This window comes from Triticum aestivum, chromosome 7B (assembly GCF_018294505.1).
Source record: "Triticum aestivum cultivar Chinese Spring chromosome 7B, IWGSC CS RefSeq v2.1, whole genome shotgun sequence".
In the NCBI taxonomy this organism is placed as follows: Eukaryota; Viridiplantae; Streptophyta; class Magnoliopsida; order Poales; family Poaceae; genus Triticum; species Triticum aestivum.
This window is the reverse complement of record NC_057813.1, coordinates 601,841,983-601,862,286: the sequence shown is the minus strand read 5'-3', so window position 1 is coordinate 601,862,286 and position 20,304 is coordinate 601,841,983. Positions and strand designations below refer to the sequence as shown.

Here is a 20,304-nt window from a genome sequence, read left to right as displayed (position 1 = left end):
TTGTTTTGGTGAATCTATCAAGTTATATTAGTGGATTAAGCCACGGAAAAGTTATATTACAATAGAGATAATGCGAAAAAAATATGAATTGGTTTGCTACAGTACTTAGGGTAGTGATTTGCTTTATTATACTAACGGATCTTACCGAGTTTTCTGTTGAAGTTTTGTCTGGATGAAGTGTCTAATCGAGGATGTCTCGATATGAGGAAAAGGAAGAGAGGCAGGAGATCGAGCTTGGGGATGCCCAAGGCACCCCAAGTAAATATTCAAGGAGACTCAAGCGTCTAAGCTTGGGGATGCCCCGGAAGGCATCCCCTCTTTCTTCAACAAGTATCGGTATGTTTTCGAATTCGTTTCGTTTATGCATTATGTGCAAGTCTTGGAGCGTCTTTTGCATTTAGTTTTCATTTTTCTTTTATGCACCATGCTAGTATGAGATAGTCCTTGGTTGATTTATAGAATGCTCATTGCACTTCACTTATATCTTTTGAGTGTGGCTTTATAGAATGCTTCATGTGCTTCACTTATATCATTTGAAGTTTGGATTGCCTGTTTCTCTTCACATAGAAAACCGCCATTTGTAGAATGCTCTTTTTCTTCACTTATATTTGTTAGAGCGTGGGCATATCTTTTGTAGAAAGAATTAAACTCTCTTGCTTCACTTATATCAATTTAGAGAGATGACAAGAATTGGCCATTCACATGGTTAGTCATAAAATCCTACATAAACTTGTAGATCGTTGAATATGATATGTTTGATTCCTTGCAATAGTTTTGCAATATAAAGATGGTGATATTAGAGTCATGCTAGTGGGTGGTTGTGGATTGTAGAGACACTTGTGTTGAGGTTTGCAAGTCCCATAGCATGCACGTATGGTAACCGTTGTGTGACAAATTTGAAGCATGGGGTGTTTCTTTGATTGTCTTCCTTATGAGTGGCAGTCGGGGACGAGCGATGGTCTTTTCCTACCAATCTATCCCCCTAGGGGCATGCGTAGTAGTACTTTGCTTCGAGGGCTAATAAACTTTTGCAATAAGTATATGAGTTCTTTATGACTAATGTGAGTCCATGGATTATACACACTTTTACCTTTCCATCATTGCTAGCCTCTTCGGTACCGTGCATTGCCCTTTCTCACCTCGAGAGTTGGTGCAAACTTCGCCAGTGCATCCAAACGCCGTGATATGATACGCTCTATCGCACATAAGCCTCATTATATCTTCCTCAAAACAGCCACCATACCTACCTATTATGGCATTTCCATAGCCATTCCGAGATATATTGCCACGCAACTTCCATCATCATCATATTCATGACTTGAGAATTTATTGTCATATTGCTTTGCATGATCGTAAGATAGCTAGCATGATGTTTTCATGGCTTGTCCATTTTTTGATGTCATTGCTACGCTAGATCATTGCCCATCCCGGTACACCGCCGGAAGCATTCATATAGAGTCATATCTTTGTTCTAGTATCGAGTTGTAAGTAAATAAAAGTGTGATGATCATAATTATAGAGCATTGCCCCATAAAAAAAAGGAAAGGTCAAAGAAGCCTAAATAAAAAAGGGGGCTAAAGAAGCCCACCCAAAAAGAAAATAAAGAAAATAAAGAAAATAAATAAAAGGGCAATGCTACTATCTCTTTTTCCACACTTGTGCTTCAAAGTAGCACCATGTTCTTCATATAGAGAGTCTCTTATGTTGTCACTTTCATATACTAGTGGGGATTTTTCATTATAGAACTTGGCTTGTATATTCCAATGATGGGATTCCTCAAATGCCCTAGGTCTTCATGAGCAAGCAAGTTGGATGCACACCCACTTAGTTTTCAGTTTGAGCTTTCCTACACTTATAGCTCTAGTGCATCCGTTGCATGGCAATCCCTACTCCTCGCATTGACATCAATTGATGGGCATCTCCATAGCTCGTTGATTAGCCGCGTCGATGTGAGACTTTCTCCTTTTTTGTCTTCTCTATATAAACCTCCATCATTATATTCTATTCCACCTATAGTGCTATATCCATGTCTTGCGCTCATGTATTGCGTGAGGGTTGAAAAAGCTGAAGCGCGTTAAAAAGTATGAACCAATTGCTCGGCTCGTCATCGGGGTTGTGCATGATGGGAGCATTTTTGTGTGACGGAAATGAAGCATGGCCAAACTATATGATTTTGTAGGGATAAGCTTGCTTTGACCTTGTTGTTTTGAAGAGACATGATTGCTTTATTGGTACGCACGAAGTATTATTTTTTTTATGTCAAATGATAGACTATTGCTTTGAATCACTCGTGTCTTAATATTCATGCCATGATTAGACATATGATCAAGATTATGCGAGGTAGCATTCCACATCAAAAATTATCTTTTCTATCATTTACCTACTCGAGGACGAGCAGGAATTAAGCTTGGGGACGTTGATACGTCTCCGTCGTATCTATAATTTTTCATTGTTCTATGCCAATATTCTTTAACTTTCATATACTTTTGGCAACTTTTTATAATATTTTTTGGGACTAACATATTGATCCAGCGCCCAGTGTCAGTTCCTGTTTGTTGCATGTTTTATGTTTTGCAGAAAACCAATATCTAATGGAGTCCAAACGGGATAAAAATGGACACAGAATTATTTTGGAATATTTGGGATTTTTCGGAGGAAGAATCAATGCGAAACGGTGTCCGAGGTGGCCACGAGATAGGGGGCGCGCCCTGGCCTCTCGTGGGCCACCCGTAAGGCGGTTGATGCCCTTCTTCTGCCGCAAGAAAGCTGATTTTATGAGAAAAATCTGGGCAAAAGATTCACCCCAATCGGAGTTACGGATCTCCGGATATTTAAGAAACGGTGAAGGGGTAGAATCTGACAACGCGGAAACAGAGAGATAGATCCAATCTCGGAGAGCCTCTCCCAAGCCATGGGAGCGTAGGACCAGAGGGGAAACCCTTCTCCCATCTAGGGAGGAGGTCAAGGAAGAAGAAGAAGAAGAAGGGGCCCTCTCTCCCCCTTGCTTCCGGTGGCGCCGGAGCGCTGCCGGGGGACATCATCATCACCGTGATCTTCACCAACACCTCCGCCGTCTTCACCAACATCTCCATCACCTTCCCCCATCTTTATTCAGCGGTCCACTCTCTTGCATCCCGCTGTACCCTCTAATTGAACATGGTGCTTTATGCCTCATATTATTTTCTAATGATGTGTTGCCATCCTATGATGTCTGAGTAGATTTTTGTTGTCCTATCGGTGATTGATGAATTGCTATGATTGGTTTGAGTTGCATGTTTTATTATTGGTGCTGTCCTATTGTGCCCTCCGTGTCGCGCAAGCGTGAGGGATTCCCGCTGTAGGGTTTGCAATATGTTTATGATTTGCTTATGGTGGGTGGCGTGAGTGACAAAAGCACAAACCCGAGTAAGTAGGTTGTTTACGTATGGGATAAAAGGGGACTTGATGCTTTAATGCTATGGTTGGGTTTTACCTTAATGAATCTTTAGTAGTTGTTGATGCTTGCTAGAGTTCCAATAATAAGTGCATATGATCCAAGTAGAGAAAGTATGTTAGCTTATGCCTCTCCCTCAAATAGAATTGCAATAGTGATTACCGGTCTAGTAACATAGTCAATTGCTTAGGGACAATTTCACAACTCCTACCACCACTTTTCCACACTCGCTATATTTACTTTTATTGCTTCTTTATCTAAACAGCCCCTAGTTTATATTTATGTGCTCTTTATTATCTTGCAAACCTATCCAACAACACCTACAAAGTACTTCTAGTTTCATACTTGTTCTAGGTAAAGCGAACGTCAAGCGTGCGTAGAGTTGTATCGGTGGTCGATAGAACTTGAGGGAATATTTATTCTACCTTTAGCTCCTCGTTGGGTTCGACACTCTTACTTATCAAAAACTGTTGCGATCCCCTACACTTGTGGGTTATGAAGACCTTTTTCTGGCGCCGTTGCCGGGGAGTCATAGCGTGGGGTGAATATTCTCGTGTGTGCTTGTTTGCTTTATCACTAAGTAATTTTTATTTGCTGTTCTTAGTTGTTCTCTATCTTTAGTTATGGATATGGAACACAAAATATCAAAAAAATTAGAGGTACTTGCTACTCATGTAGATGGGGTAACTCCTAAAACCCCCGATTCTCATTATGTGAAAGATATTATGTACTACTTTGATAATCCTGAGAAAACCCCATTCAACTTTATAATGGGAGACACGTTGGATCAACGTGAATACTTTAGGGATTATCGCTCGACACAAAAAGGGAAACTATTATGGGATCAAATTATTATTTTGCATTGGAATGCTCGTCAACTATGCGTGATGCATGATTTTATTTGTTGCTCTAGGATGAAGGATCCACACCTTCCCTTTTCATGCAAATTCAATGATAATGAAACCTTAGCTTCTTATGCTAATGGTAGATATGATTACTATGATGTGGAACAAATAGAATAATTTGTTGCTTTTATGGGTGCTTATGAGATTGAATCTATGTTTAAAGCGTTTGACGATTTTGCTGATTCAGTTTATAGGTCTGAATTTTTTGCTATACTTAGATATTGCTATGAAAATTATGAATACAATTACTATATTAATGCTTTGATGAAGAAAGTCTCCGCCGTCCAAGAAGAGACTAATATTTTGCAGGAAGCTATGGAAGAAGAAATTGATGAAACTGTGAGCTCATTGGATGAAAAAGATGATGAGGAGAGCGAAGAACAAAAGGAGGAAGAGCGGATTAGCTACCCGTCCCCACCTTCTAATGAGAGTAACTCTTCAACTCGTACATTGTTTAATTCCAGTTCGTGCTTACCGAAGGATGATTGCTATGATCCCTTGAATTTGTTTGAAATATCCCTTTTTGATGATGTTTGCTATGCTTGTGGCCAAGATGCCAATATGAATTATGCTTATGGAGATGAACTTGCTATAGTCCCTTATGTTAAACATGAAATTGTTGCTATTGCACCCACGCATGATAGTCCTATTATCTTTTTGAATTCTCCCTACTACACTATATCAGAGAAGTTTGTGCTTACTAAGGATTATATTGATGGGTTGCCTTTTACTATTACACATGATGATTTTGATAGATATAATATCCATGTGCTTGCTGCTCCTACTTGCAATTATTATGAGAGAGGAACTATATCTCCACCTCTCTATGTTTCCAACACGATAGAATTGCAAAAATCTGCTTATACTATGCATTGGCCTTTACTTGGTGTGCATGAATTGTTCTTTTATGACATGCCGATGCATAGGAAGAGAGTTAGACTTCGTCATTGCTTGATATATGTTACTTTGTGCTCACTACGAAATTACAATCACTGTTAATTAAAATTGGCTTTGATATACCTTGGGATCCGGGTGGATCCATTACTTGAGCACAATATGCCTAGCTTAATGGATTTAAAGAAAGCGATGCCAGGGAGACAACCCGGAAGTTTTAGAGAGTCATTTATTTCTGTTGAGTACTTTCATATAGTTTAAAAACAAAAAAATAAAGAGGGGAACCTAATAACTTTTCAAAAAGGAAAGTGAAAGTGAGAAAGACAAGCATTGTTGAAATGGGAGCTAGCCTTGAAATTTGTTCATGCTCACGGAAACTTTGTGAATCTTGATTACAGAAACTTTTCATCAAAAATAATTATCCCCTTGTACAATTCCATTGTTTTATAAAAATAATGTGCCAAGGTTTGCCTTTAGGATGTTTACAATGCTTGTTGGTTTGTACGGTGCAGGACATAAACTTTGGCTGTAGTGCGCGATTTTACATTTTTATCTGGAATGTCAATTGGTTCTGATTACTTTTGCACTGTCTTTCTACACAACTTATTTATTTTTCCTAATTTTGGTAGAATTTCTAGGGTACCAGAAGTATTGTGAATGTTCAGATTGCTACAGGCTGTTCTGTTTTTTATGCATACTTTGCTTCTTTTGATGAATCTATCAATTTATATTAGTGGATTAAGCCATGGAAAAGTTATATTACAGTAGAGACAATGCAAAAACAAAATATGAATTGCTTTGCTACAGTACTTAGGGTAGTGATTTGCTTTATTATACTAACGGATCTTACCGAGTTTTCTGTTGAAGTTTTGTGTGGATGAAGTGTCTAATCGAGGATGTCTCGATATGATGAAAAGGAAGACAGGCAAGAGATCAAGCTTGGGGATGCCCAAGGCACCCCAAGTAAATATTCAAGGAGACTCAAGCGTCTAAGCTTGGGGATGCCCCGGAAGGCATCCCCTCTTTCTTCAACAAGTATCGGTATGTTTTCGAATTCGTTTCGTTTATGCATTATGTGCAAGTCTTGGAGCGTCTTTTGCATTTAGTTTTCATTTTTCTTTTATGCACCATGCTGGTATGAGATAGTCCTTGGTTGATTTATAGAATACTCATTGCACTTCACTTATATCTTTTGAGTGTGGTTTTATAGAATGCTTCATGTGCTTCACTTATATCATTTGAAGTTTGGATTGTCTGTTTCTCTTCACATAGAAAACCGCCATTTGTAGAATGCTCTTTTTCTTCACTTATATTTGTTAGAGCATGGGCATATATTTTGTAGAAAGAATTAAACTCTCTTGCTTCACTTATATCAATTTGGAGAGATGACAGGAATTGGTCATTCACATGGTTAGTCATAAAATCCTACATAAACTTGTAGATCGCTGAATATGATATGTTTGATTCCTTGCAATAGTTTTGCGATATAAAGATGGTGATATTAGAGTCATGCTATTGGGTGGTTGTGGATTGTAGAGACACTTATGTTGAGGTTTGCAAGTCCCGTAGCATGCACGTATGGTAACCGTTGTGTGACAAATTTGAAGCATGGGGTGTTTCTTTGATTGTCTTCCTTTTGAGTGGCAGTCAGGGACGAGCGATGGTCTTTTCCTACCAATCTATCCCCCTAGGGGCATGCGTAGTAGTACTTTGCTTCGAGGGCTAATAAAATTTTGCAATAAGTATATGAGTTCTTTATGACTAATGTGAGTCCATGGATTATACGCACTTTTACCTTTCCATCATTGCTAGCCTCTTCGGTACCGTGCATTGCCCTTTCTCACCTCGAGAGTTGGTGCAAACTTCGCCGGTGCATCCAAACCCCGTGATATGATACGCTCTATCACACATAAGCCTCATTATATCTTCCTCAAAACAGCCACCATACCTACCTATTATGGCATTTCCATAGCCATTCCGAGATATATTGCCACGCAACTTCCATCATCATCATATTCATGACTTGAGCATTTATTGTCATATTTCTTTGCATGATCGTAAGATAGCTAGCATGATGTTTTCATGGCTTGTTCGTTTTTTATGTCATTGCTACGCTAGATCATTGCCCATCCCGGTACACCGCCGGAAGCATTCATATAGAGTCATATCTTTGTTCTAATATCGAGTTGTAATATCGAGTTGTAAGTAAATAAAAGTGTGATGATCATCATTATAGAGCATTACCCCATAAAAAAAAGAAAAAAAGAAAAAAAAGGAAAGGCCAAAGAAGCCTAAATAAAAAAGGGGGCCAAAGAAGCCCACCCAAAAAGAAAAAAAGAAAAAAAGAAAATAAATAAAAGGGCAATGCGTTGTTGTTGAATATTGAAGGAGCCATCGAGCCTTACAACGATGACACAGAGGAACTCTCAATGAAAGCACCAATGTCGGTGTCAAAACCGGCGGATCTCGGGTAGGGGGTCCCGAACTGTGCGTCTAAGGCTAATGGTAACAGGAGACTGGGGACACGATGTTTACCCAGGTTCGGGCCCTCTCGATGGAGGTAATACCCTACTTCCTGCTTGATTGATCTTGATGATATGAGTATTACAAGAGTTGATCTACCACGAGATCGTAGAGGCTAAACCCTAGAAGCTAGACTATGATTCTGGTTGTTCCTGTCCTACGGACTAAACCCTTTGGTTTATATAGACACCGGAGGGGGCTAGGGTTACACAGAGTCAGTTACAGAGAAGGAGATCTATCATCCGAATCGCCAAGATTGCCTTCCACGCAAAGGTAAGTCCCATCCGGACACGGGACGAAGTCTTCAATCTTGTATCTTCATAGTCCAATAGTCCGGCCAAAGTATATAGTCCGGCTGTCCGGATACCCCCTTATCCAGGACTCCCTCAGCGCTCAAAAACCTTTAGTGCACGGATATGCGTGCGGGCTGCTGGGCTACAAATTTGGGACGCCGGATTGTGCGCGTGAGCTGCTATAGGTGAGGCCGTCATATTGGGCGTCGTGTTTTTGTGCATCCAGAAAACCTCGCGCAAAAACACTATTTCAACGCTGCAAAACTTTAAGCACGCCGCGCTACCGGGTGTCTCTTCGAGATGCTCTAAGGTGTTAGTAGGACGACTTTCCGACTGTCTACTACAATAAGGTTTGTCCGACTCCGGCGAGGGAGGGCGATGACAGCGGCGGGCCTTTGACTCGCTTCAGTGCTTATAGTCGTCGCTAGATGGTCTACGGACTCGAATGTAACTTTTACTTCTGGTGTTATTTGTACTATCTTAATGGTCTATGTGTTTTTTTATCATACCACATCATAGTGTTTCAGGTGAGGAGCCCCGTGTCGCCCCCCCCCCCCCCGCGGGCGACCCGGATGCTGAACCCTAGCCACCGCCGAACCAAGCCCCCACCCTCTTCCCCTCCCCCCGTCGTCGCCGGAGGGCCACCGGGCAAAGCCCGTGTGGTGCCCCGGCGGTGGGATCTCTTCGCCCTCGCCTGGATCAGGGGCCGCGGGGGTTCCTCTTCGGGCGCGGCGGCGGATCTCGGTGCCCTGGCGCGGCGGATGGTGCGCAGGCGGTGGCGGTGCGGGGCGGCACGGACTGGTGACCGGTGGTGTCGCGTCGCGGTGGAGTGCGCGGGCCGGTGGCGGCACAACGCTCTTCGCGACTGGGGTCGATCTGGCCTGTTCCGCGTCGGCCGGGTGCGGGGTCTGGCTGCCCTTGTGCGACTAAAGGATTTGTGCGGCGGCGGTCCTGGACAGAGCTGGCAGCAGTGAGTTGGTGAGCTTTGGTGGCGACGACGCGAACCCACTGACAGTTGCTGGCGGCGACGCTGTGGTGGCTCGGCCAAGATGGAGTCTTGGCGAGCAGGTCACCTTTGTGCGGTGTGGTGAGTGGCTGTGCGCTGTGGTGAGCGGCGGTGCTCTCCCGGTGGCGCAGCTTGGTGCTTTGTGGAGGGCGGTTCCGATGGTCGCAAGGTCGTCCTTTGGCTGGCGATGACTTGTGGGCGATCCTGGACCTGGCCGGTGGTGCGGATGGTTGTGGCTCTTAGTCCAAGCAAGGAGTTTGGTGCGGTGGTCGGGGTCCTCTTGGTTGTGCAGCTGGTCGTCGGTCCTCGGCTTTGCGACTACTTCTGCTTTGAGTTGTGGTGGCGGTGGTGCGAGGCAAATTGGACGGTGTTGCCCAATTCCAGGAGGCGTGGTGATGTGCGATGCGCGGATGAAAATCTTGCTTGGCTTTTGTCGGGCCGGCGGCGATGGCACCCGTGGGTGTCATCCCCTTCTTGGAGGCGTCGCCGAGGTGTGTGCGCCATGCCCCTCGCTCTCTTGGAGTTGGTGGCTGTAAGCCTCGATTCGATGTTGGATCGGCACATTGGCGGCGTCCTCGACGTCGTATCTCTGTTGGGAGCTTTGTGTATGGAGACATGGCTGGGTCCTTATTGCTCTCCTCCGGTGTCTGCCTTTGTCCTCTGTTGGTCCTCTGCAGCGCTATGTACGCTCGTCGTTGGTGTATCCCTCCCTCGGATCGGAGCAAGTTCTTTCTTCCACTTGCCACTTCCTCTTAGGCGCTCAGGATGGATGGTGCATCGACAAGTAATGTTCTACGGAAGGGTGGTCTTCGGAGGCATCCGGTGTCGGTCGAGACGTGGTGTATGTGCCAACCTAGGATAGGCTCTTATATGTTGTAGCTTGCTTTGCGGTGTTGTCCATGTGTGGACTTGTTCGTAAGTGGTGTGGTGTGCGCTACGCTCGTTGTTCGCAGCGAGTGGTAGTTTCTTAAAACCTTCTATAAAGCTAAGATACGTCTGAGTGTACTTCAAAGAAAAAAAATAGTCTATGTGTTTTTTTTTCTATTCCTGTGTTTTGAAAATGTTCCGAATCAAAGAGACCCAAAACTAGAGCATATGTCCTGATGATGGTATGTCTTTTCAACTGTCTCGTACCGCTAGAGTTGCTCCTACTCCATTCGCTGGCCAGTGGCCACACGCTGCCGCACTGGGCGTTCCTCCTTTTCTTCTTTCCTCGCACGCCGCCGGGGTGCTGCTCACCACGGCCACGGCGGCTCTCGGATCTGGACCAGCCGCACAGTAGCCAGGTACCGCCGCCGCCTCGCCTTCTCTCTGCTTCTCAAGGACTTGACTCAACAGAATCCCCCTTCTGCAGCTAGCTACGCCAGCGCAGGCGGCATCCATCACCGGAAGCCTGCAGACAGCGGCCGACATCCACGGCCCAGCAACGTAGCTCCGGTCGCCTCCTCCTGCCCGCAGCCGCAGGGCAGTCACGTCGCCGTCTCGCTGCTGCTGGATCCGGTCTCTCCAAGCGAGCACCGTGAACCGGCCCATTCAAGCCCATACAAACAAGAACGCTTTCGTCCCCCTTTCAGGCGGCGGCGGCGGCGGCGGCGGCGGTGCGCGGTGGGATCTTCTTCCCTCCCGGCGCGCTAATTTGGGGTCGAAGCAAAGCAAGCACCCACGAGCTGCGCCGTCTCCATGCCTCCCTCTGAAACTAAGCGGAGGGACTGGGCTGGTCTCGGGGACGGGCTGACGGGGATGATCGCCGACCGCGTCCTCGCCTACGACGTCGCCGACTACCTCCGCTTCCGCGCCGTGTGCGGCCCGTGGCGGCGGTGCTGCGCGGACCCGCGCGCGCACGGCGGCCTCGACCGCCGGTTCCATCCCCGGCGGTGGCTCATGCTCCGGGAACCTCGGGAGCGGATCGACGCCCCCAACCGCCGCCGCTTCCTCAACTCCTCCACCGGCGAGTGCATCCAGGTCCACCTCCCGGAGCTCCACAACCAGGAGGTGCTCGCCCTCACCGCCGAGGGCCTGCTCGTCGTGCTCGACTGGCCGCGGAGCACCAAGGTCCAGCTGCTCAACCCGCTGACGCGCCATGTCACCCAGCTCCCGCCGCTCACCGCGCTGGTGTCCCATCAGGGGAACGACTGCCTCCTTTTCACCGCCGCTTTCGACACCCACTTCCCGGCCTGGGGCTCCGGCGTTCTCAGCGATGATTCCACGGTGGCGCTCTCCTTCAACAGGCTCAACATTCTCGGCATGGCAAAGCCCGGCGATGACCACTGGACGGTGTTAGAGTTCCGCAATCCGCTGCAGACGGCTTCCTCAATGGTCGCGGGACGGTTCTACTGTGTCACCATTGACGGCGTCATGGTGCTGGAGGATCAGCCGCCGCGCTTGGAGCTGGCTGCCAGGCTGCCTATGCCGGTTTCCCCGACGTCAGATACCGTGCACCTGATGGACAACGCCGGAGAGTTGACGCTGGTGCACCGCAGGTTCTCGCGACACCATGACAACAATAACATGGCCAAGAGGAGGTACGACGTGTATCGACTGGATCCGGGCGCCGGGACTTTGTGCCGGGTCAACAGCTTTGGCGGCGACGGACATGCCTTGTTCATCGGCATGTATTGCTCTCTCTCGGTGCCTACCAAGATCTTCCCTTCTGGCTCCATTAGAGGAGACACCGTCTACCTCAGCTTCGACATTGCAGAGAGGAACAAAACTGAGGGCTACCATCTTGCAGACAGAAGCGCCATTAGCAGCGATATCCTCAACTCCCGCTCGGCGCTGCAGCCGCATAATCTTGTCGACTGTCTCTCCTTGTGCACTACTGGTCGGATCTGGTGTCACTTCGAAAAACATCTTGTCAGTCGTTGTAGATGATATTGCTCCTCTTTTTCATTTGTGGCAGGATAATGGGAAGCAAAATGTGTGTGCGGTTAATCAATCCGTGGCTTTGGTTAAAAACAAAACCGAGGTGGTACTCTGTGGCTTCGAACCATGGGAAGTCATCTTGTAAGTGGTGCTCTGCTTCTACTCGCTCTTTGAACCCTGGAAGTTTAGCATGGTAACCCGAACTGTACAATTGTGCTCTTTGAATCACACTTTCCATTCGTTCCTTCATGTGAGATTGATATGCACAATTGCGCTGCCATTGCTTGTCCTCTAAGCTATATATAGTCCAGTTACAAGCCGATCCTAACCGATTCACGTCTTAGAAAAATTATATAGTGCACTACAAGCCGTTCCTTCATTAATCAACCAAACTATTTCTGCTGCTAAGTCTTCACTTCTCCTAGACTAGGTATTCCAATAGATGCATGCTTACTAATGAATTTAGGGGGAAATATATGCCTGACCTGCCCTGTCTTGAAACAAAACTCAGCAAAGAAACCATTCCCAACAAAATAACTAGAGTTGTACATAACCCTAGGCAGCAAGGCAAAATTGCTACTCCCTCCGATCCAAAATAAGTGTTGTGGTTTTTGTTCAAATTTGAATTAAAACCACGATACTTATTTTGGATCGAAGGGAGTATTTAAATAAGGGAAAACACAAGATTGTTTTGACTTCATAACAGCCTATTCGGCACAAGTGTAAAAGCCAGAATTCATGGCACAAGTGCCTTATTGTATAAATAAATATTAACTTGTTGGTTTATTTGGTTGATGGTTTTGTTGAAAACTTGAGTAAAGCTAGCAGCAGTTAGTAAGCACTAAAAAAAAACATAATCATCAGAACTGAAATGACAGTGGTGGCTAGCATTCATTAGCTGAAAAATCATAAAAAATCAGAATAATGTGTATTCATTAGAAGTTAGAACAAAAGGCAATACAATTTCGATCAACCATAACGGGGTACAGAATCCCATGCAGTGAAAAACTGCAAGTTCTGTTTTGCATCAACCAAACATGTAAGAAAATGAACTTATCAACTAAATCTCTCTAACACATGCAAACGAAATAGAGTTATGTGTTCCTTTACTGCATCTATGAACGAACCGTCCAAGATGAAACGATGGTCGACATTCACTGAATTCTAAGAACATAGATAGGGCACTGTCACCTTGTACGAGTAATTCTTTCTCATTCGCATCATGCACGTTTGCATGGTTCGCCTTTTTCTCATCGGTTTTTGGAACATTCTAACAGGTTTCGCCGATTTTTTCTCGGCCGGGTTCTCCATAGTTTTTCCAAGGACGGGTTTTCTTTTGTTTTTTCCTTTTTTATTTTTCTCTTTTCTATTTATCAAATTCATGAACTTTTAAAATTTGAAAACCTTTTCAAATTCATGAACTTTTCTTAAATTCAAAAAATTCGTAAACCTTTTTGAAACCCACTTTCTTTTAATTCAAGGGACCTGACGTCTTTTTTCAAGTTTGTGAACTATTTATAAACCTGCAAAAAAATTCAAACTTGTGAATTTTTTGAAACCCATGAATTTTTTTTCAAATTCATGAACTTTTTGAAAAACAAATCCATGCATATGTCAAACCGATTGTTTTGAAATCTGCGTTCTTTTTCATATTCACAATTTTTTTGCAAATGCATGAACTTGTTTTAAACCCATAAACTTTTCTCAAATTCATGAACTTTTTAGAAACTCGCAAACTTTTCTCAAATTCAAGTTTTTTTTGAATCCCAAACTTTTTTCAGATTCGTGAAGGTTCTCCAAATTTATGAGCTTTATCAATTTCATGATATTTTTAAAAATTGTGACATTTTTTAAAAAAACATTTCAATTCCTGAAGTCTTTTAATACACAAACTATTTTTCAAATTGCAAACTGATTTCAAACGTGAACATGTTTTTCAAAATCATGAATGAGCAACAAATTTTGTGGTCACAGAATATGAGCAAGCCGGGGAATCTGTGGTCAACCCTTCACTCTCCCCCAGCGTGAGACTATGCGGGGCTGTACGAGCCCTGACCTGAAGCTTGCAAAAATTGACCGGCCTAGCGCGTGGGAGGCCACAGACTCGTCTTTCTCTGTTCTTTATTTTTCTTACCCTTTTCCTTTTTTATACTTCAAAATATTCCAATAAATAGTATAAAATATACGTTACATAAAACAATTGAAAATGTTAATCTTACATCGGAAAAGTGTTCAATGTGTATAGAAAAAATGATTCCGATGTTTACGACAAATGTACAATGTGTAAGGAAAAAATAGACTCGAATATATATATTTTTATGTACACATAAAATGTACAATGTGTATGAAAAAATAGACATACAAAAATATAAGTTTTCACAAGTATTAATCATATATCTGGAAATGTTAAACATGCATACGAAAAAATGGTTTTGATGTATACAAAAAATCTACATTGTATATGAAAAAATTAAACATGAAAAAATATATTTCAAAAATTTTAATCATGTATTTGAAATAGATTAAACATGTATATATATAATTTTCCTGATTTATACAAAAAAGTACAATGTTTACGGAAAAATTGACACAAACAATGTATGTTCAAAAAATATGAATCATGCATTTAAACATGCATATAGAATATGTTCCTGATGTATATTTTTTACAATATGTATGGGAAAACATAGACATGAAAACTATATAGGTTTTCAAAAAATATCATGTACTTTAAAATGTTAAATATGTAAAAATGGTCTGATGTATACCAAAAATGTAAAAGGAAAACAATGAAAACCGAAATAGAAATAAAAGAGAAATAAAAAAATGATGAAACAAAGAATGAATAGCAAAAAAAGAGAGAAGCCCGACAAAGAAACAAATTAAAAAGAACAATAAAAAGGGTGAAATCAAAGAAAAACAGAAAACCGAAGAAAACCATAAACATACAAAGTAAACAAAAAGAAAAAAAACAATGAAAACGAGAAAGATTTTCTTATAGAAAACCAGAAAAATGACCAGAACTAGAGCAGCGAGTGAGAGAGCGAGAAGAATTGAGCAAGCACAGGTAAACACGACGTGATTTCCTTCAAGCAAGCGTACGATACAACTCAAGAGCAGCTAACTAAGGGTTGCTACTGAGGGAAAAACTTTGTGCTTCCATAAGAAGCACAACTGTGCTTCTTAGGAAAAAAAATAGTGCTTCCATGATACATCTTGCTATAAGCGAGACATAGTTGCCGCGAGATTGTGCTAGTGTTCCGGAGCGAGCCAGCTAAGCTTGCGGCCTGCGATTTGGCCCCCGCCTGTTGGCCTGCACGGAGCGCCAGGTCTCAAAAATCACGTAACAACGAGAGCAACTCGTTGAGGAGCGCTCCTTCGAGAGCCTCTCAACATTTACATGGGTTGGGCTGAGAGCGGGAGCCTCTCAACATTCACATGAGGTGGACTGAGGGCGTGACACTCCCTTCGAAATTTGTTTAAATTCTTTTCACGTGCGCTTTTGGCTTCTTAGTGTTTTTTCCTGGTTTTTTTAGTTTTTCGGTTTTTCACCGGTCTTTCTTAGCTTTTCGAAAGAAAACGTCGTGCAAAAAGATGCGCTTTTTTGTTTCCGCGAGAGGCACAACCGTGCCTCCAAGAAACAAAAAAGCATGTTTTTGTCCTATGAGACACGGTTTTACTTCCGCGAGAGGCACGGTCGTGCCTCTCCGAAATGGGAGAAAGAGCACGTTTTTTTTCCTTTCGTCAAAGGTATGATTTTGCTTCCGCGAGAGGCATGGTCGTGCCTCTCAGAAACGAAAAAAACATGTTTCTTTTCTCACTTTTCTTTCGTGAGAGGCACAGTTTTGCATCCGCGAGAGGCATGGTTTTGCTTCCGCGAGAGGCACATGACCGACTTTGGGAAAGGGGATTAAAATGCTCCCGGTTCGGGGTTTTTTGTCCGATTTTTTCATGAAAAAAAGTTCATCAAAACCTATCAATATGGGTTTTAATTTTGAAGACCTCGACACGATGACAATGGTGAAAACGTTCGAGATTTGAATGCATAGTTTAAGAGATAAAACATTTATAATAAACGAATCTACGAAAAAGAAAAACTCGCGGGTTGCAATAAGTGACGCATATCACAACCTGAGACGATGAGAGTGATCTTTGGAATGAGTTCTTCTTGATTAGTGATTTCACGTAACAACATATAATTTTCCTTACAAAAAACATAACAACACATAGCTTGTTTCACAGTTATTGTCCTTTCTATACAAGATAGAAGATCGCCCAAAAAGAACACTAATTAGTAGTAGTAATATGTCATCGATAAAGTTAAGCCGGCTTTAGTATGGAAGCGGCGACAACAGTTCTAGCGGCGACAATGATCGTTTGGTTGTTCATAGACAATGATGTAATTTTTATGGATGCGTCTAGCAGGTGGTTGTTGGTCCGCTAGCGCTTGAGAGTGGCCAACCCAAAAAGGAAATATTTTGTCCCTCAGTTAAACTATAAATAGAAATAGTTTGTCCCCCCTAACCCATATTAGTAAAAGTGAACAAGTGTGAACATGTATGAAAACAATTTACAAAGCACTCACGTGAACGAGTGTGAACATACTTAAATTTAATTTTCAAAAATTTAAAAAACCATAGCTTTCAAACCGCACATTGAAAGTGAGATCTGTTTTCACCGTTGGAATCCTCGCGGCGTGCTCTTCGAAACTAGATCACGCATGAATATGTTTCAACAAAAAAAAATTGTGCAATTTAATCGCCGTTTTGTGCAACTGTCTAGTCATCGATGTGCAACTAGTGACACTGGATGTGCAGCTTTTCACCTACCCCGTGGGCGTGCGGTTTTCATTGATGGCACCTCCACCCCTAAACTAACTCCTTCCATTTAGATGTGCAACCTCGTTTGTAACCCACAACTTCCTAGTAGTTGATGTGCAACTTTTCCTCCGCCCGTGGATGTGCTTTCACTGTTTGCTACATCGGCCAACTATCTACCAGTGGATGTGTAACTTCGGATGCTGCACGGCCAATTGTCTAACATTGATGTGCAATTTTTTCTTGTATCCCATGAATGTGGAGTTTTCACCATCCAACTATCCTGCCTATGAGACGTGCAACTTTGTATTCCCCAGCCAACTGCCTAAAAGACTTGTGCAACTCCATATGTTGCCCCCGCCAACTGAAACTACATATCGACAACAATGGAGGAGAAGGAGTTGCACATCGACTAATAGACTGTTGGCGTGAACAACAGACTAAGTTGCACATAGCACTGGTAGGGGGATGGTGCAGGGTGTGCAAAGAGTGAAAAACTACACATCGACGACTACGGATGAGGGTTGCACATCGACTACTAGGTTGTTGGTCGGGGCAATAGATTAGTTGCACATTACGTTGTCATGGTTGCTAAGAGCATCTCATACAGCCGCGCAAAAAGACGCGCGCGCGGTAAACTGGCTTTTTAGCGTGCGCGGCCCGATTTTGCGCGCTCCAGCGGTGGCGGCAAACTAGCACGCACGGGAAAAGGCGGCAGCTCGCGCGCTAGATTTGGCACGCCGCTTCGCGCGCGCCTATAAAATTGCAGCTCCCTCTGCCGCTCTCTCTCGCTCCCTCCACTGCTTTCTCTCCTCGCCGCCGACACGCCACCACCGCGCCACCATGCCGCCTCGCCGTCGGGGAGGTTCAGGCTACCGCGGCGTCCGCGTGCGTTCGTCCGGCACCTATTCCGCCTCGATTCAGTCGGGCGGCGGCGTGCGCCTCGGCCTCGGAACCTTCGACACCACCCAGGATGGCGCCCGCGCGTACGACGCTACAGCGTGGTGCCTTCGACAGTCCCATTGGGACATGAACTTCACCGACGTGGCGACGCTGGAGCGGGCACAGGAGTTGGTGCCTTTCCCGCGGCTTAACATTGATGAGGATCGTCGCAAACACCGGAGGCGGGAGCACCGTCTTAGCCTGGCCAAGATGGACGAGGAAGCTATGGCGCTGCGGAGGCAACGCTTCCCGCAAGACATCATCAACGAGGAACAGTTCTTCACCGAGAGGAGGGCGGAGAGGGAGGAGAGAAGGAAGGAGTGTAACGCCCCGGATTCGATGCGCCAGGTGTCCGCCAGTTATTCGCCATCGTTGCCATGTCATTTGTTTGCGTGTTGCATTTTATCATGTCATCATGTGCATCTCATTTTGCATACGTGTTCGTTTCTTGCATCCGAGCATTTTCCCCGTTGTCCGTTTTGCAATCCGGCACTCCTATGTCCTCCGGCGTCCCCCTTTTGTCTCTCATTGTGAGCGGGTGTTAAACATTCTTGGAATGGACCGTGATTTGCCAAGCGGCCTTGGTATACCACCGGTAGACCACCTGTCAAGTTTCGTGCCATTTGGAGTCCGTTTGATACTCCAACGGTTAACCGGGTAACCGTAAAGGCCTCTTTTGTGTTGCAGCCCAACACCCCTACAAAGTGGCCCAAAACCCATCCAAACTCCACTCCATGCTCTCGGTCGTTCGATCACGATCGTGTGGGCGAAAACCGCACTCTATTTGGAGTCTCCTAACTCCCTCTACCTATATATATGTGCCCCTCCCCGAATTTTCACGCAGTCCAACCCTAGCCCATCTCCCTCCTCGCGCCGCCGGACATGTTTGCCCGGCGGCCGGACACGTCCAGCCGCCGCCCCCGTCCAATAGCGCGCCGCCACGTGTCCCCGCCGGCCTCTCTCTCTCCTCCCGTCGCCGCCGGCCCGCCCGAGCCCGTGCGGGGCCCACCGAAGCCCATCGGGGCCCGGGTCGGCCCGAGCTCCTCCGCCGCCCGCGCCCGCCTCCCGTGCCAGCGCCACCGCCCGCCGGGCGCCTCGCCGCCGCCGCCCACCGGGCGCCTCGTCACCAGAGTGCGCCGTCTTCGCCGCCCCGCCGGATCCCCGCCTTCCGGTCGCCGCCCCGCCGCCCTCCGCCGCGCCGCCGAGCGCCCTCGCCTCCGGTCGCCGCCCCGCCGTCGTCCGCCTCCCGACGCCCCGCCGCCATCCGCCTCCCTCCGCGCCCCTGCCCCATCGCCCGCGCCTTCCTCTGCCGGTTGCCGCCCGGCCCCGCCTCCGGCGCTCGCCGTCCGGCGCCGCCCCTCGGAGTCCGCGCCCGGATCCGGCGAGATCCGGTCGGATTCGGCCGGATCTGCCCTGGATCTGCCTCGTCGGTGCCGCCGCGAGCTTCGTCTGCTCCTCTATCCGCGCCGGACATGTCCGGAGGAGCCCGGACATGTCCGTCTAGTCAACCCCCCTCGAGGTCTAATTTTGCCCAAGTCCCTTTTCTGCAACATTTTTATGCCATGTTCATCGCATCATAACTCCATGCATACTGCTTTGTTTTGCATGCATTATATATCAAAATGTTCATTGCGAGATGCTCTACATTTAATTCCATTGTGACATGTTTGTTTGAGTTCATCTGGATGCCTGAATCATCGTTGGAAGAGTGCTATATGATGTTGACTGCTGTCTGGTAACAGAACTTGCTGATTTGTCATTTTTTTGCATTTGATGTGTGCATCCTATGAGTATGAGCTCTACATGTGTTTTGAACTATGTCATGCCATATTTACATAGGCGCAATCAATGTATTTTTTTGATTCTTGTAGTGAGTGCATCGAGCTTGTTAAGTAGGGTACTTGCTGTTACTGTTTTGCTAGTCTGAATCTGCTATATCATGATGCGATGTAAATCTGCTGCTACAAGTCATTCTATGCATAATCTGGCGATGTTCACTAAGGATATTTTGTTATACATATCATGCTCTATCCATTCATGCCCCTGGTTGCATTTATAGCCTGCTGTAGCTTGTTGTTATCATGCTCTAAAATTGCTAAATAATATTGACGTCAGCCTGTTAGCATTAAGTTCAGATTTGTCATGTGTTTTTCTAGTGATCCATGCACCGTATGAACTCGCTCTTGCCATGCTTAGCTACATAAATATGCCTTCTTACTGTTGGTCACCTTATCATGCCATTTATTGCTCTGTTATGAGTGGTACAAGCTCACCAACATGCCTACTTATTGTTGTTTCTGCCATGTTTGAATCTGTCATATCATTTGCCATGTTTACATGGGTGCCATCATATCTTCTGATCCTTTTTGGCTCATGGTCAGTAAGGGACTTTTGTTCTATGCATTTATTAGTATCATGCCATGCCTTATTTTGCCATGATAAGTTCCTGTAACATGTTGTTTGATAGCTTTAAACATTGCAACCTGATGTTATTTCTGCTAAGTCTGAAACTGTTATTATATGCAATCTTGACATGTCTTTTTGAGCATGTTCTAGTGATTTATGGAGACAACTCAGTGTTCATGTTTTGTAAAGCATTACCTGTACATCATGTCCATGTCTTTTGTTT

The 20,304-nt window shown here is 45.1% G+C and overlaps 1 protein-coding gene across 1 annotated transcript; it reads left to right on the top strand.

Moving 5' to 3' along the window:
• Nucleotides 1-10,188: 10,188 nt before the first annotated feature.
• LOC123162130 (uncharacterized) lies at nt 10,189-12,119 on the top strand. Its single transcript, XM_044579926.1, has 2 exons — nt 10,189-10,340; nt 10,409-12,119. Exon 2 carries the CDS (start codon nt 10,735-10,737, stop codon nt 11,923-11,925), a length of 1,191 nt encoding a protein of 396 aa, XP_044435861.1. The 5' UTR covers nt 10,189-10,340; nt 10,409-10,734; the 3' UTR covers nt 11,926-12,119.
• Nucleotides 12,120-20,304: the final 8,185 nt, after the last annotated feature.

Bases quoted from the DNA above. Each gene is read 5' to 3' on its own strand.
- LOC123162130 (XM_044579926.1), top strand. From the start codon at position 10,735: ATGCCTCCCTCTGAAACTAAGCGGAGGGACTGGGCTGGTCTCGGGGAC.